The sequence below is a fragment of the Bos taurus genome, chromosome 17, assembly GCF_002263795.3.
Source record: "Bos taurus isolate L1 Dominette 01449 registration number 42190680 breed Hereford chromosome 17, ARS-UCD2.0, whole genome shotgun sequence".
Lineage (NCBI taxonomy): Eukaryota > Metazoa > Chordata > Mammalia > Artiodactyla > Bovidae > Bos > Bos taurus.
Genome location: NC_037344.1, coordinates 61,747,448 through 61,761,941, shown reverse-complemented (window position 1 = coordinate 61,761,941; position 14,494 = coordinate 61,747,448). Strand labels below are relative to the sequence as shown.

The following is a 14,494-nucleotide window of genomic DNA, read 5'->3' as shown; positions in this document are numbered from 1 at the left end:
ACATCTTTACAGAGAATTGAAGAACCTGAGGTACTTCCAGGTACTTTGACATCTCTGCTTAACCTTCCCCTTTGCTTTTGAACACCCTTGGTGCTTTCTACACCTGTGGTTGTCCTTCTGTCTTCTCCATCTAGTGGGCCTGTGTTGTGGGCTCCATTCCTTCTTAGCCCCTTTCTTCCTTAACCTTGGAATGTGACCGTCCCCAGTATATTGAAATAACACTTTCAGAAGACACCAGTGGCTTGCTTTCTTTCTTTTTTGGGGGGCTGTGCTTGGGCTTCATTGTGACACACGGCTCAGTCATTGTGGTGCATAGTCGCTCCAGTTGCATCATGCAGGCTTGGCTGCCTTGTAGCACATGGGATCTTAGTTTCCCAGCCAGGGATTGAACCCGTGTCCCCCACATTGGAAGGCAGATTCTTAACCACTGGACCACCAGGGAGGTCCCACCAAAGGTTTTCTTAATTGTGATTAAAAAAATAGTCTTTTCTCTGGCCTTTTTCACCCATGAGCCAGTCTTGGAACAGCTGTCCAGCCTCTCTTTCCCACCATCTTCTCATTTCTCTGATAGCAGCATGTGCCTGCTTTATTCCTTCTTCCCATCCCGTGTGCCCTTCTTGGTGTTCACTGCTCTTTCTTCTCCTGACCAGTTAACTCTGCTAGTTCTCCAAGACGTGTCCTGAGCCTTCTGCTCTTCTGGCTTCTCTCTTCACTGAGAGCATGTCCATTTTCACCCCAGCCTGATTACCCCAAGTGGCTTCCAGTCTCTGGTTTTACCTTTTGATTTGTGCCTTCCACACTTCTTGGCTTTCACGTCTCTTCAGATTCAAGCATTCACAACCAGACCTTTTATTTGATTTTTGCCTTCAAACCAACTATCCGTTTTTACATCTCCATCTCTGGTGGTTGTCCTGTATATTCTCTGACCCTGTATGCTAGAATCTTCGGAGCATCCCTTAACTCGTCTTTCTCCTCTTTCTCTCATTGTCATGCACCAGGTCCGGTTGATTTTCCTTTCCTAGTTGTCTTTCTGTTTTTAGAGGAAGGAAGGAAGCAAGCCAGCATTTATGGTCTGTTTAGTGCTGCGCTGTGGGCTAAGGAAGTCATCTCATTGTGTCCCCAGATCTTTTGAGGGAGGTAGATCTTGTGTCCCTGGATGCTCTGTGATCAGGGCAACTCTCCAGGACCACCCAGGCGGGCAGCGGCAGAGATAGGAGTCTCACCTGATGCTAGGGCTGTAGGTGCTCATCGCCCCACAGGACCCCAGCTGCTCTTTTACCCTTGACCTCTGCCCTTCCATTCACCCTTCGTGCTCATCTGCTCCCAGCATTTCTCCCATCACTCTTCTGCTTACATACCTGCAGTGGCTCCCGATGTCCCACCAGAGGTATAGCATTTTCATTCTGAAGACGAAGCACCTGGAAGAAAGGGAGAAAGCTGTCCCCAAGGATGTGGTGGGCAAATAGCTGGCTGTGGTTTGAACTTCCAGAACTTCTGACTCCAAGTCCACTGCACTGTGCTGCTCAGCTGTTGAAGATCTCCTGCCCAGTTCCCAAAGCCCCCTAGCTCCCCGCCTGACCTCATTCTCCACCCCTGACAGCACAACTTCAGACTCTGACCAGTTTCCTTCCCCCCAACTCTAAGGTCACTAGCTCTGGCCTCTTAGCCACCTTTGCTCGCATCCCTACCTTGCTGGGAGATCTTCTCTTCTTCCTTGTGCTCTGCCTCTGCCTCACCCTTCACTTACCTCAAGCCTCAGCTCCTCTCAGAAACCACCTTCCCTTCATTTTCATGAATCTCACTCCCAAAGTTCCACATCACCTAATGCATTGCACACTGAATGACAGATTATTAAAGATGGATTTGTCTTGTGCTGTGGGCTGCTATTTCCTGTGTCAGGTCCTGTTCTCATCTGGGAACTGTGTCTTCTAAATGTGTTTTTCCACTTATTCTTCCCCTTGTTGGAGGAAGGTGATGACTTGACTTACAACATGCACCTGCAAAGGAACCAGATCTTAGGTTGGTTTTGTCTATTCATGGTGCTTTGTCAGAGCTTGTCCATCAGTGCGGACCTTCTCTGACCATGAGAGACTCCATCAGCCCCATCAGCCCCTTCATTTCTCGAGGTTGCCGTGGACTCATTTGGGACTAACCGCTAGACTCCACTGTGAGGAAGTGGTAAAAGGCCAGGCCGCGTAGCATCTGGAAGTGGGGGCTTTTACCCGCTAGTGGTGCCTGGTAACATTGCAGAGTTTGCAGTAAAGAGGACAGAGTGAGAATTCCAGTGTTCCTCTTTGCAGAGGGCAGATGCCAAAGGGAAACAGAAGTTCATTCAGACAGGAAAGAAGACCTGCCCATGTGGAGCCTGCCCACATGGTTACCACTGTCTTATTATTTGTGGCCCCAAATCAGAGAGGCCAGCAGCCCAGCAGCCCTTCTCAGCCTTCTCTCTCTCCTTCAGGAGGCCAGCCGTGCATAGGTAGCAGGAGAGTTAATAGCAACTTTTACATTTCTGTTTTTCTTTTTTACAATTTATAAAAACCTTCTTTTATTATTGATGTTTTCGCACACCCCGAAGTCGAGAAAATAGGATGATGAACCTTCTTTTTCCCAACATTCAGCAGTAACACTTAGCAATACTTTGTTATTCTTGTTTCCTCCCCTGGTAGCTTTGTTTTTAAAAATAAAGTAACTGCTGGGACTTCCCTGGTGGTCCAGTGGTTAAGAATCCACCTTCCAATGCAGGGGATGCAGGTTTGATCCCTGGTCAGGGAACTGAGATGCCACAGCCCACATGTCTCACAGCAACTAAGCCCATGCATTGCAGCTAGAGAAGTCTGCATGCCACAACCAGAGAGCTCGTGCATCAGGACTGCTGATCCCGCGTGCTCAAGAGCCCATACTCCACAACTGGAGAAAGCCTGCATGCTGCAACGAAGACTCAGTGCAGCCAAAAAATAATAATAATAAACAATAATTAGAATTAAAAAAATAAAGTAACTGTACAACTTGGTCTGTCCCTAATGGTTAATGGCATTATTTTTTTTTCCCCCTTAGCAATTAGTCCCGGTTGCTCAGAGCAGTGAGGACAAATGGTTCTCAGGCCTTGTCCTGGCGCGTGGGGCTGCCTGGCTCTGCCCATTCATTTGTCGTGTGTGTGTCTTTCCTTGATCCTGTTTTTCCACTTGCATTCGTGACATTCTGTTCAAGAGCCAGTTCCAGTGGTCTTTAATCAGAGGGCTTTGGAAGTCTGTGAGGGGGTGTTTCGGGAGGTCTCTTTCGATCATCACAGAGACTGAGAATGCTGCTCCTGGCTTTTGGGCTGGAGACTGGCAGGGCTCCAGGTGTGGGGAGCATGGATGTTCAACCGCCATACATGTAAGGGATGGTTCCGTACTGTGAACACCTGTTCTGTCCACACTGGTTGTGCTGCTGGGCACTCCTAATGTATAGTGTGGATCAGGGGATTATCTTTCTCTTCGTGGCTTTTATAAAGGCTTAGCCATTTGATATAATCCCTTTGTTGATCAGCTTTGGCTCATGTAATCAGGTGACTGTAGCTAGCCTCTGGTTCTTTTGGAGGGTTCATCCTTGGGTGCAAATCTTTGGTTGTATTGCTTGGGAAAATGGGATATCTTACAGCCTGCGCCCCAGCTTTGTAGTGTTTTTTGTCGTTGTTGGTTGCACATGGGCTTCTCTCCAGTTTTGTACTGTCCTTTTAGCTGCCTGTCCCACGCCTTATCACTGATATCCTGCCTGGCCCAGTGGATAATGGGGACAGAAACAGTGACAGTCAGCTGCAGGTCATTCACAGCTTTTGATGACCTGGGGGCGGCTGAGAGGGAGTTCATGGAAGATCAACTTGGAACGGATTGTAACCTCCTGGGGGCAGGGCTTGGTTGCAATGCCTGGTCCACCAGCCTGGTGCCGGGGAGAAAGCACCCCTTAGCAGGTGGTAGCTGATAATCTCAGGTGCAGTTGGGGAGCCTCTGCTGGCAGAGCACAGAAAGTCACAACTTCTGAGTTCTTTTTATTTTCAGCCTCACTCTAGAGGGATGGCAACCATCCACTGTGAGAAATGAATTGTGTTCAGGCCAGTGGGCCCCAGGCATAGTTGAGAATGGGCTGATGGGGTCTGAGGAGTGGGCAGGGCTGGAGTGGGAGACACATGGTTACTCAGTTCTAATCCATGACAGCTGCCAGCCGCCGGCAGTCAGCACCCAGCAAAGCCAGGGACACAAGGCCCCTGGGCCTGTCCTTTCTGGAAGACTCCAGGGCCCAAACTGTCTCAGCTTGCGTTCTGTTTAAACCTCACATCCGCATGGAAGAGATGGTTGGTAACTTAATGCAGGATGAGGGAAGCCAGAGCCGAGTAGATGGTCCAGCCAGCACGTGCTGGGTATTGGTGAGGCTTTCCTCGGCCTGGAAGTCTGGGTTATTCTAGCAAAGTGTTCTTGGTGTGTGAGGTGATTTTCAGCGGCCCTGTTATAGTAAGGTTGAACTAGTGAATGAAGAAGGTTTTCTCTTTTTTTTCACTTTAACCCTTATCCATTTCTTTGGTCATGGCTTAGGAGAAGGTCTGAGTACAGTTTTTAATATGCCTCTTACATCTAGCTCTGGGCTTCCCTGGTGGCTTAGTGGTAAAGAATCTACCTGCCATTGCAGGAGATGCAGGTTTGATCTCTGGGTCAGGACGATCCCCTGTAGAAAGAAGTGGCTCCAGTATCCTTGCCTGGAAATCGCATGAACAGAGGAGCCTGGCAGGCTACAGTCCATGGAGTCACAAAAGAGTCAGATGTGACTTAGTGCACAGCAGCAACATCTATTTCTTAACACTTGCCAGTATACTTTTTTTTTTTTTTTTTAATAAAGCCTCAGGCATACCAGGGCTTCCCTGGTAGCTCAGCTGGTAAAGAATTGGCCTGCAATGCAGGAGACTCTGGTTCGATTCCTGGGTAGGGAAGATCTGCTGGAGAAGGGATAGGCTACCCACTCCAGTATTCTGGCCTGGAGAGTTCCACAGACAGTAAAGAGTCGGACACGACTGAGCAACTTTCACTTTAAGGCGTGCTATAATATCTAGGTAAGATTTGCCAATATTTCATTTTTAGTATATTCCTTCTTCTGGTTACCTTCTATATATGGCAAGTGATACTGGTTTTCTTATGTGCTAGTAATATGCAGTTTTCTTTTGAAATACATCTTCCAAAGGGGAAAAAGTGGAGGTTAGTTTAAGAAAACAACTCATATAATAGGCAGTGTGCCAAGATGAGACAGCATCTTGAAGATGCTTTCCTTTCTTTGTTTTCATTTATCTTTTTGTTTTTGGCTGTGCTGTGCAGCTTGTGGGATACTTAGTTCTTTGACGAGGGATTGAATCAGCACCCTCGGCAGTGAAAGCTTGGAGTCCTAACTACTGGACCGTCAGGGAATTCCCTTAAATAGGCTTTTCAGATGATTAAAGATTGGGAAATGCTGATCTCATATTTTGCCTACAGTGGCTTTCCTTTACGTTGAAGGCCAGGTCAACAGTGTCAGCATGGGATGCTGAGTGTGGGGCCTGCAGTTCATGGCCATCACCAGTGATGGTCTGTGGTTTGTCTGTCTCCCTCCCACCCCCCAACCCCTTCCTGTATTTATTTGTCCATCCAGCAGATACATTTTGAGGGCCTGCTTTGTGCTGGATGCTGAGCTGGTTACAGGCAAACAGGGGTGGTCCATGCTCTTTAATAGAAAAGACAGGTTGTAAAGATGTAGCTGTATTCAGTGTGACAGGAGCACTCACGGAGGGCGGTGCTTCAGATCGTGGCTGGTATCATGAGACACAGGGAGGTCGTGCTGAATGGGTTAGGAGAGCTTCCCAGAGGCGGCGGCCTTTGGGGTGGGTCCTAATGAATGACCAAAAAGTAACATTCAGAGGTACTCAAGGCAGAGAAAAGGAATTCTAGGCAGAGGCCATGAGCAAGAACATGAAGGCCTGAAGAAATACGGTGGGTTCAAGACGCTTGGTGTGGCTGGAGTGTACACAGTGCGCCTTAACTCCTATACCAACTCTGTGGTGTAGGTAGTCAGGGTTCACCCTGCTTTATACCGGAGGACACTGAAGGACAGTCAGGATCGTGACTGGACAATCAGAAGCTGAGGTTAGAGGCAGGCGTCCATCCACTCAGAGAAGAGAAGGTCTCCTGAGTTGTTCTGAGAAGCTTGCGCTCGTCTCGAAGGCAGGGGGAGAAATTGGACGTGATTAAACAGGGAGGGATGGGTGCGATTTGCTGCTTCTAGAGCTTGCTCTGGCAGTGTGCCCTCCCAAGTGAAGCGTCACTTGAGGTTTGTTCATAAGCGAGCACTTGAATGCGTTGCTGTCAAGTTTGTTTTGAATCAAGCCCCTAGTTATTTCCTAGCGTGTAGCTTTTGTTGATGTTGTTTCTCTTCACTTGGTTGATGTTTAAGTGATTGATTCAGTTCATAGGGTTTGAACCTCACCTTACTATCTAAAAATCAAGATCGAACTTTCTTCCTAACAGCAGTATCAGAGGATATGCCAGCACCGAGAATGCAGATGGCTCTAATTACTGCATGTGAACTCACTGAAGAGTTTTGAGTGACCGTGTGATTGTCAGAGTTCTGTGTATGTGGTATTTTATTTCTGTCCAGGTTTCAGCTGGCTAAACATTTTGGTTTTGAGCTGTGTGTCAAGGCTGAATTATTGCATTTTGAAACCTAGAGTCAAACAGCAATTTAAACTCCTGACTTTCATACCTGTCTGCGAAATGCAGATAAATGAAATGGAAATATAATAGGGCCACTGTGTTAGGAAATACTGGCTCTGCCTTCCCTTGTAGAGAAATCTTTTAAGGGATCATCATTTTGGCATATATAAATATATTTTTAGTATGTAACACTTTTTTTTTTTCTTTTTAGTTTGCCTTTCACTTTCTTGATTTGCCCATTTGTGATTTCCTGTTCAAACGAGACTTGTCTGAAACCATTGGTTCCTTGAAGAGGCACTTTTGGTGATTCTGAAAATGAAGCCTACATCCTTGAAAATGCTTCATTCAGCCTGGCTGGTCCACCTTCCTGTCTGTTTCTACAGCTGGTCCTCTCCACTTCCTTACGTTGTCCCTTCTTCCCTGGGGCCAGCTCTGCTGTGGTTGCCTGCTTTGTTTAGGCTCTTCTTTCCCTGGTTCCGCTCCCCATCTCCTTTCCCTTCAGAGGTGTCCTTCCTGACCACTCGCTTCAGGAGCCTGAGCATTCTCCTCCTCCATCTCTATCTGCGGAGACGGAGGGGCGCCCCCTCCCCTCAGAGTGCAGGGGAGTGGGCGTCTGTGCAGACACGGCTTGGCTGCCCAGGGCACTGATGTAGGTTTGGGGCACAGGAGGACTCTAAAGCTTTGCTAACAAAGATTGCATGTCCACAGTAAACCACTTCTACCGTCCACCAGAATCCAGATTTGAGAACTGACTTTCAGGTTGCTTTGAATTCATCAATGGTTAAAGTAGGCAGATTACAAAGTCCTCAAGAACATGGATCACATCTCCTATTTGGGTACTGTATACCAACGTTCACTGGCTTTCATTCTTAATAACTTATTTTTAAAGGTCTCTCTCTTTTCAGGGTGGGGGCACACTGGGCGACTTGGGGGATCTTATCTTAGCTCCTCGACCAGGGAATGAACCCAGGCCCTCAGCAATGAGAGCGAGGAGTCCTAACCACTGCGCTGACAGGAAATTCCCAAAGTTTCTCTTCTTATAAATATTTATTGTAGAAAATTTAGGCAAAAAACGAGCAAAACAAAACATAATCTTACTGCTGAAAATAAAAAAGCCCCATACTTTTTTGGTGTACAGACTTCTGCCATTTCTTACATACATAGGTGCACACAGACATAAGGGTTTGTGTAAGGCACTGTTTGGAAAATTTGACCTTCTTTTTAGTTAACACTCACTCTGATCATCTTTCCAAGGCATTAGATATTCTCCTAGGCTGTCTCTTAAATGTCTGTAGAACATCCTTTGTTTGAATGAATGAAAGTGTTTCTTTCGGCAGCTCTTTCAGTGTCTCTGCCCCTCTTGATGTAGCATTAAGGTGAGCATTCTTACAGCTGTCGCCCACGACTCTTAAACGTTTCCTGGGATAAATCCCCTAAAGCAGAACTGCTCAGTCAGGCTTTTTTGGGGAAGCTTTTGATTCATAATAATATTTACTTCTGTTTCTCTCCAGACACTACAACAACAGGAGTGTAAACTTCTCTATAGCCGAAAAGAGGGTCAGAGGCAAGAAAATAAAAACAAAAATAGATATAAGAACATCCTGCCCTGTAAGTACCAATCTCTGTAATAGTCACTCTTGGAGGTTTTGATCCCCAGTGTCTCTGTCACTTCTCTGGGGAGGTGGGGCATGTGCTTTTTCAGCAGATCCAAGGCCTTAGCTTCTTTTAATTGTAAGTAGTTTCCAAAGTAGTCAGCTGTGGTGGAGACTGATGGCCTCGTTCATCGAGTTCCTGTGATGCTGCTTCTTACAGAGTGAAATTGCCACTAGGAGGCTTAGAGTGTGGTTGTTTCCTTCTGTTAATTTAGACTGCCCAGGAGAGATCATGTCAAGGCTTGCTCTCTCCCAGGGTCTCATCGTCAGCCTCAGGGGTCCCAGGCTTGTGCCCCTGCTTTGCAGTCCCTGGCTCTTGGGTCTGTGTGGGAAAACCGGTACTGGAACCCCCAGAGTCACTACTCTTAGCTCCAGGCTCTAATGCAGGGTCTCCAGAGTGGGCCAGGAAGAAACATTTAGAACTTCTCTTGATTTATATTTTTTATCCAAAAAAAAAAAAGGAAGAAAAGAAAAAAAAATCTGATATGCAGCTTGATACCAGAATGTGTATAATGTATTTAATAAGCCTTGTTTGTATCTATAATTGGATTGGATTGGCCAGAAAGTTTGTTTGGCTTTCCCACATAGTGAGCATACAGAAGAACCCGAATGAACTTTTTGACCCATCCAATATGTATACATTTCAATGTCCAAAAACTTTATTATTAAAGTTTATTGGGGAACATGATCAGATTGGAGAGCCTTGCTCTAATGTCTCATCGGGTCAGAGCTGCTTTGTTATATATTATAAACCCATCCCGTGTGTGTGGAGCATAGTCTTCCTCTTTCTGTGTTCATATGGGCACATACATGGTGTATATGAACATCACATCCATATAGATATGTGTAAGTGAGGATGGGAGACAGTGGAAGCTCTTCTAATATCGAGGAGAGAAAAAGAGGAATTTGCAGGGAATCATTCTGAGCCACAGCATGGTCCTAATGACCTTGGGGAAGCATTATCCTCTTTACGTCTTAAGTTTTCATTTCTGCTCAGGAGGTCTGAATGGTGCTCATTAGTAAGATGTGGGCATGTAGGGAAAGATGACGGGAACAGTGGTATGCAGTACTAAACAGAATATTACTGTCCTTTCCTCCCATAAAAATCCCAAGCAGATGTTTCTTCTGATTAGCATCATTTTCTTTAAAGATGGGCAATCTGAAACAAAAGAACAGTATTAAGACATATGACTTTATTACTAATTCCCAGTGTAAAATGTGTTGCTTAGGAAGCACACTCAGATTTTTATATCAGTAATGTACTTTTATACAGAATTTGGTCAGTAGATACTGTTGTCAGAATCTTGTTGCCTGGAGACTGTATTTAATTCTACTTCACTTTTTAAAAATCCTTTTTATTACAGAAAGTTTAAAGTATATTTGAAAGTAGTCAAAATAATATACACAACCCACACATGCCTAGCACCCAGCTCTACCAATTGTCAGCTTGTGCCTAATCTTGATTCATTTCTATTCTTTTTTTTTTTAATATTTATTTATTTTGGCTGCGACGGGTCTTAGTTGCAGCACGTGGGATCTTTAGTTGCGGCATACAACCTCTTAGATGTGGCATGTGGGATCTAGCTCCCTGACCAGGGATTGAACCTGGCCCCCTGCATTGGGAGCATGGAGTGTTAGCCACTGGACCACCAGGGAAGTCCCAGTTTATCTGTATTCTGGTACATGTCTCTTCTTTCCCTGAATTATTGTGAAGCAAATCTCAGACATACGTTGTCTACCTATACTTTTCCTTTAAAAAAAAAAAAAACAGCAACAAGAAAGCAAAAAACCTTTAGTTTTGAAATAATTTTAGACTCACAAGAAGTTGCAAAAATACGTAGAGGGTTCCCGTGTACCGTTGTTTTCCCCAGCTTCTCCAGATAATATCCTCTATATCAACAATACACTATTAAAACCAGGGAATTAACATTGCTACCTTATACTCCTTAAGGAAAGCATTTGGGGGCATCATATTCAGATTATCGTGCTCACATTGGATTTAGTTTTTAATACCATTTTATCATGAAATGAATAAAACTGGGACTCCCTGAGGATGAGCTGATTTGACCTGATTTGTCCTGAAGGGGTCTGAGTACACTGTGACCGTGGTCTCTTCTTCTTCCAGTCGATCACACCAGGGTCGTCCTCCATGACGGTGATCCCAATGAGCCCGTTTCGGATTACATCAACGCAAACATTATCATGGTAAACTGCTTTCATGGTGTCTTCTGACTATATATTGCTAGCCAGTTTTTGTATTTTAAATCCTTCCACATGGCATGAAAGCAATTTTCGAACGTTTGAAGTTGTTTTCTTTCTCAATCTCTAGCCTGAATTTGAAACCAAATGCAACAACTCAAAGCCCAAAAAGAGTTACATTGCCACACAAGGCTGCCTGCAGAACACCGTGAATGACTTCTGGAGGATGGTGTTCCAAGAGAACTCCCGAGTGATTGTCATGACAACGAAAGAAGTGGAGAGAGGGAAGGTAGACTGTGTACTATAGTTTCTTGAAGTATTGGACGTGTTGGGTTGACCATGTTAAGAACTGAATAAACATGTTAAGCTTGTTCTAACTGACCCTCTGGAAAAAGGGGAGTGGAGGAAATCTGGTATAGTTTTCTACACTGCGTGGTATAGTGTTCTATACCTAGTTTCCTGGGCAGGGATCAAAACCCAGCCCTCCTCAGTGAAAGTATGGAGTCTAACCACTGGACCACCAAGGAGCTCCCTTGTAGGATTCTCGTTGTTGCACTGCTAGTTGTTAACACGTCTGAGTACCTTTGGGGCCAGTTATGGTCATGGTGAGACAAAGGCTTCCTCCAGCAGCCGCCCGCAGTAGCATTAGATGTTCTTGAATTAATGGACAAGTTAAAACATTTTTATAATTTCTGCTTCAGGGGAGGATCACCTAATCTGAGTGTAGAAAGGAAAACTGAACCCTCCGTCCTACCAGTTGCCTGGTTGCAGTTATAAGAGGCCGCCCATTCTCATTCTCTGGTTGCAGTTGTAGGTGGCTGACCTGGGGCTGGGAAGAGAGGGTTCTTGGGTTACTTCAGAGGGATTAGGATTGGTCCCTCTCAGAAGAGCTACCAGAAGCTCCCAGAACAGACAGACATTGGGACCAGTCACCCTGCCCCACTCCTTACCTCCTCCTGGCCTGCGCCTGTGTTCCCATTCTCCCTCTTCACTCTTCAGCTGGAGCAGAGGGTGTGATGTACTCTCGGTCTCCCGACAGGTCTTTCCAATAACTTGTGTTTGCTTGGTATCCACCCCCAGTGCATAGAAGAAAAACCAGCCTCTGGATTCCTGGGCTTTTAATTTAAAAGCTAAAGTATCAGTGCTCACGTTTTTGAATTTGTTTGCCAAGGTTTACATCAGAGTTTGGGAAACTGAGAGGAGGGCGCAGTCATTCGCAGACACGTAGAGTCAGCTACAGTGTTAGGAGTTGTGATTTGTGTTCTCTTGGGTGACCAGCAGTCCTCAGAATTGATTGACCAGCGAGAGCATTGCATACATTTAATAGTCAAAGTGTTCATTTGGGGATAATAAAAATTGTATCATCTGTCAAAAAGGTACTTGGATCTACAAAATACTGGAGGGAAAGCCAAATTCAGAATAATAAATAAAAGGCCACATAAAGCATGTCAAGCAAAAAAGTAGTGCTATCCATTAATTCTTCTGTTGATCTTTCCTTCTACCATATTTTGTTTCCTTTCGATTAATCATTGACTGGCGGGGTGTCTGCAGCTGTTTTCTGATTTCTTGTTTTTTAACAATGAATTGCTGTATCTTCCTAATGTACCAGGTAGATTTCTCTTGCTGGTAGATGTGTCTTGGGGGCTGTGGAAAGTGAGTGGTGTGGGTGACTGCTCCTGAGGAAAAAAGCAAGACACAAAAACATTCTCCATCAGCAGATCTCTGCAGACTCATGTCTCATTGAACAAAGTATCTTCCTCTTTGGCAGCAAGACTGATTCCCCTAGTGCCATATTTTCCAACACGAAGCCAGCAGCTATTGCAGGCTTGGCGTTCCCAGGCGCCCGGTTAAGCGAGGGTGACGTGTGCAGCAGGTATCAAGTGGATCTGGATATAGAAAAAGCAGCTGGTTCAAAACTCCATCAGCTGCCTTTCTGTGCTGGAGTTGTTCACACTTGGGTTAGATAAGGCGCGGAGCCCTCCTACACGGGCGCGGAAATGAACCAGACAGTCTGGCTCATTGGGCAGCCCATCCACCTCCAGAGCCCCTGCCTGTCTTCCCTGCAGAGTGACTGGCAGATCTCCGGAATTCAGTGCTCAGCTGTTGCTAGACAGCAACCTGCACACCCCGTAGTCCCCCGCTCTCTGCTCTTTAGTTCTTTTTTAGAAAGAAAGTTCAAGTCCTTTCTTAAAAAATATATTTATTTATTTGGCTCTGCTGGGTCTTGGTTGTGGCATGTGGGATCTTTGGTTGAGGCATGCAAATGGTCACCTGTGGCATGTGGGATCCAGTTCCCTGACCAGGGATCGAACCCAGGCCCCCTGCATTGGGAGCATGGAGTCTTAGCCACGGGATTGTCAGAGAAATCCCTCCTTGGTTCTTTAGAGAGAAATAAATAAGCACTGAGTCTCCTTAGACCCATGACTTAGATGAACCACTCTGCTACACTGGCTTTCTCTTCCCACTTCTCCTTGGTTCTCCCTGCATCTGCTTCTTTAGTTTGAACTCTTCTTTCCTTTTCTTTGAAAATCCAACAGTTAGACACCAGGCAGGCCCTTTTCCATGTTAGTAGTCAACACTTGAATGTTGCTCTTCTGCTGGTTGAGGCTTTCATTTCACAGTTCACAGAGATTAACTCTTTTCTTGGACCCCTTCCAGAGTAAATGTGTCAAATACTGGCCTGACGAGTATGCACTAAAAGAATACGGAGTCATGCGCGTTAGGAACGTCAAGGAAAGTGCCGCTCACGACTATACGTTAAGAGAACTTAAACTCTCGAAGGTTGGACAAGTGAGTATACTGTCGTACTTTAGAGACTCTGGTAACTGCACGGAGGGTGCGCTAATCCAGGGTCGTGCGGTCACTCCTGCTGCATACCTTCAGGCATTCGCTCACTCACTGAGTAACATCCATTTATGGGCACCCTCTGTGTGCCAGGTACCAGCGAGGTACTTGTTTTGTTGTTGTGTTAGTCATTCAGTCGTGTCTGACTATTTGTGACTGTAGCCCGCCAGGCTCCTCTGCCCTTGGAATTCACCAGGCAAGAATACTGGGGTGGGTTGCCATTCCCTTCTCCAGGAGATCTTCCTGACCCAGGGATTGAACCCAGGTCTCCTGCATTGCAGGCAGATTCTTTACCGTCTGAGCCACTTGGGAAGCTGCAAGGTACTGGACTGGTGTACGGCAAACCAGACCTGCACAGTCCCTTCCCCCACAGAGCCTAGGGAGGTGGGAGGCTAAGGAGTAGATAACCAGCCAAGCTTTTCCAGTTGTGCTGGGGCTGTGAACGCCACAGTGTGGTATGTTAGAGAATGAAATGGAGTAAGCAGGGAGGACCTCTTTGAGGGGGTGCCAGGCAAGCTGAGACCTGAAGGTGGAGCAGCATCTGAGGCTCGGGAGAGGAGAGCTCCAAGCAAAAGGAGCAGCAAGTGCAAAGGGCCTGAGGCCTATTTTAGTGCTCGTATTCCATGTGTCAGCTTCTAATTGTACGTAGTTCAGGTTTGTCCCTGGGATGACTATGTTTGTTTCTTTTTTTTTTTTTTAACTTTTTATGGTATATTGAAGTATAGATGATAGTTTCAGGTGGACAGCAAAGGGAGTCACCCATACGTATACATCTGGGGTGACTAACTTTGCATCCAGCGTGATTTGGATTCAGCATGATTTCATGGTGAGACGGGCTTATTCAGGGGCCTCTGGGGACACAGAGGTGAACGAAACAGCCTTTGTCCTTAAGGAATTGCAGTCATGTTGCCACGAGAAGCCACGGTACAAGTCCCTATGCCATTGAGCAGACACCTGCTGTCACACCCACCTGAGGTGCTGAGATTCCTCAGCAGTGGGTGGAGAGAGGGTGGGGGGAATGCAGATCTGTGATGGAGAGAGTGCACGGAGTCCTAGCTGGGCAGGCGGGGGCAGGAGGCAGGCGGAGGA

The 14,494-nt window shown here is 46.1% G+C and overlaps 1 protein-coding gene across 4 annotated transcripts in view; it reads left to right on the top strand.

Annotated features, from left to right (window-relative positions):
* PTPN11 (protein tyrosine phosphatase non-receptor type 11) overlaps positions 1–14,494 on the top strand; it is a 70,663-nt gene that overhangs the window by 40,207 nt on the left and 15,962 nt on the right. For 2 of the 4 annotated variants that reach the window (XM_059876402.1, XM_002694590.7), the window contains exons 7-10: positions 8,222–8,318; positions 10,488–10,567; positions 10,692–10,850; positions 13,220–13,351. In XM_059876402.1, coding sequence (XP_059732385.1) covers positions 8,222–8,318; positions 10,488–10,567; positions 10,692–10,850; positions 13,220–13,351 — 468 coding nt within the window. Of the gene's footprint in view, positions 1–8,221; positions 8,319–10,487; positions 10,568–10,691; positions 10,851–13,219; positions 13,353–14,494 lie in introns of all 4 variants that reach the window. The other 2 variants (XM_059876401.1, XM_059876400.1) reach the window with 1 other exon arrangement.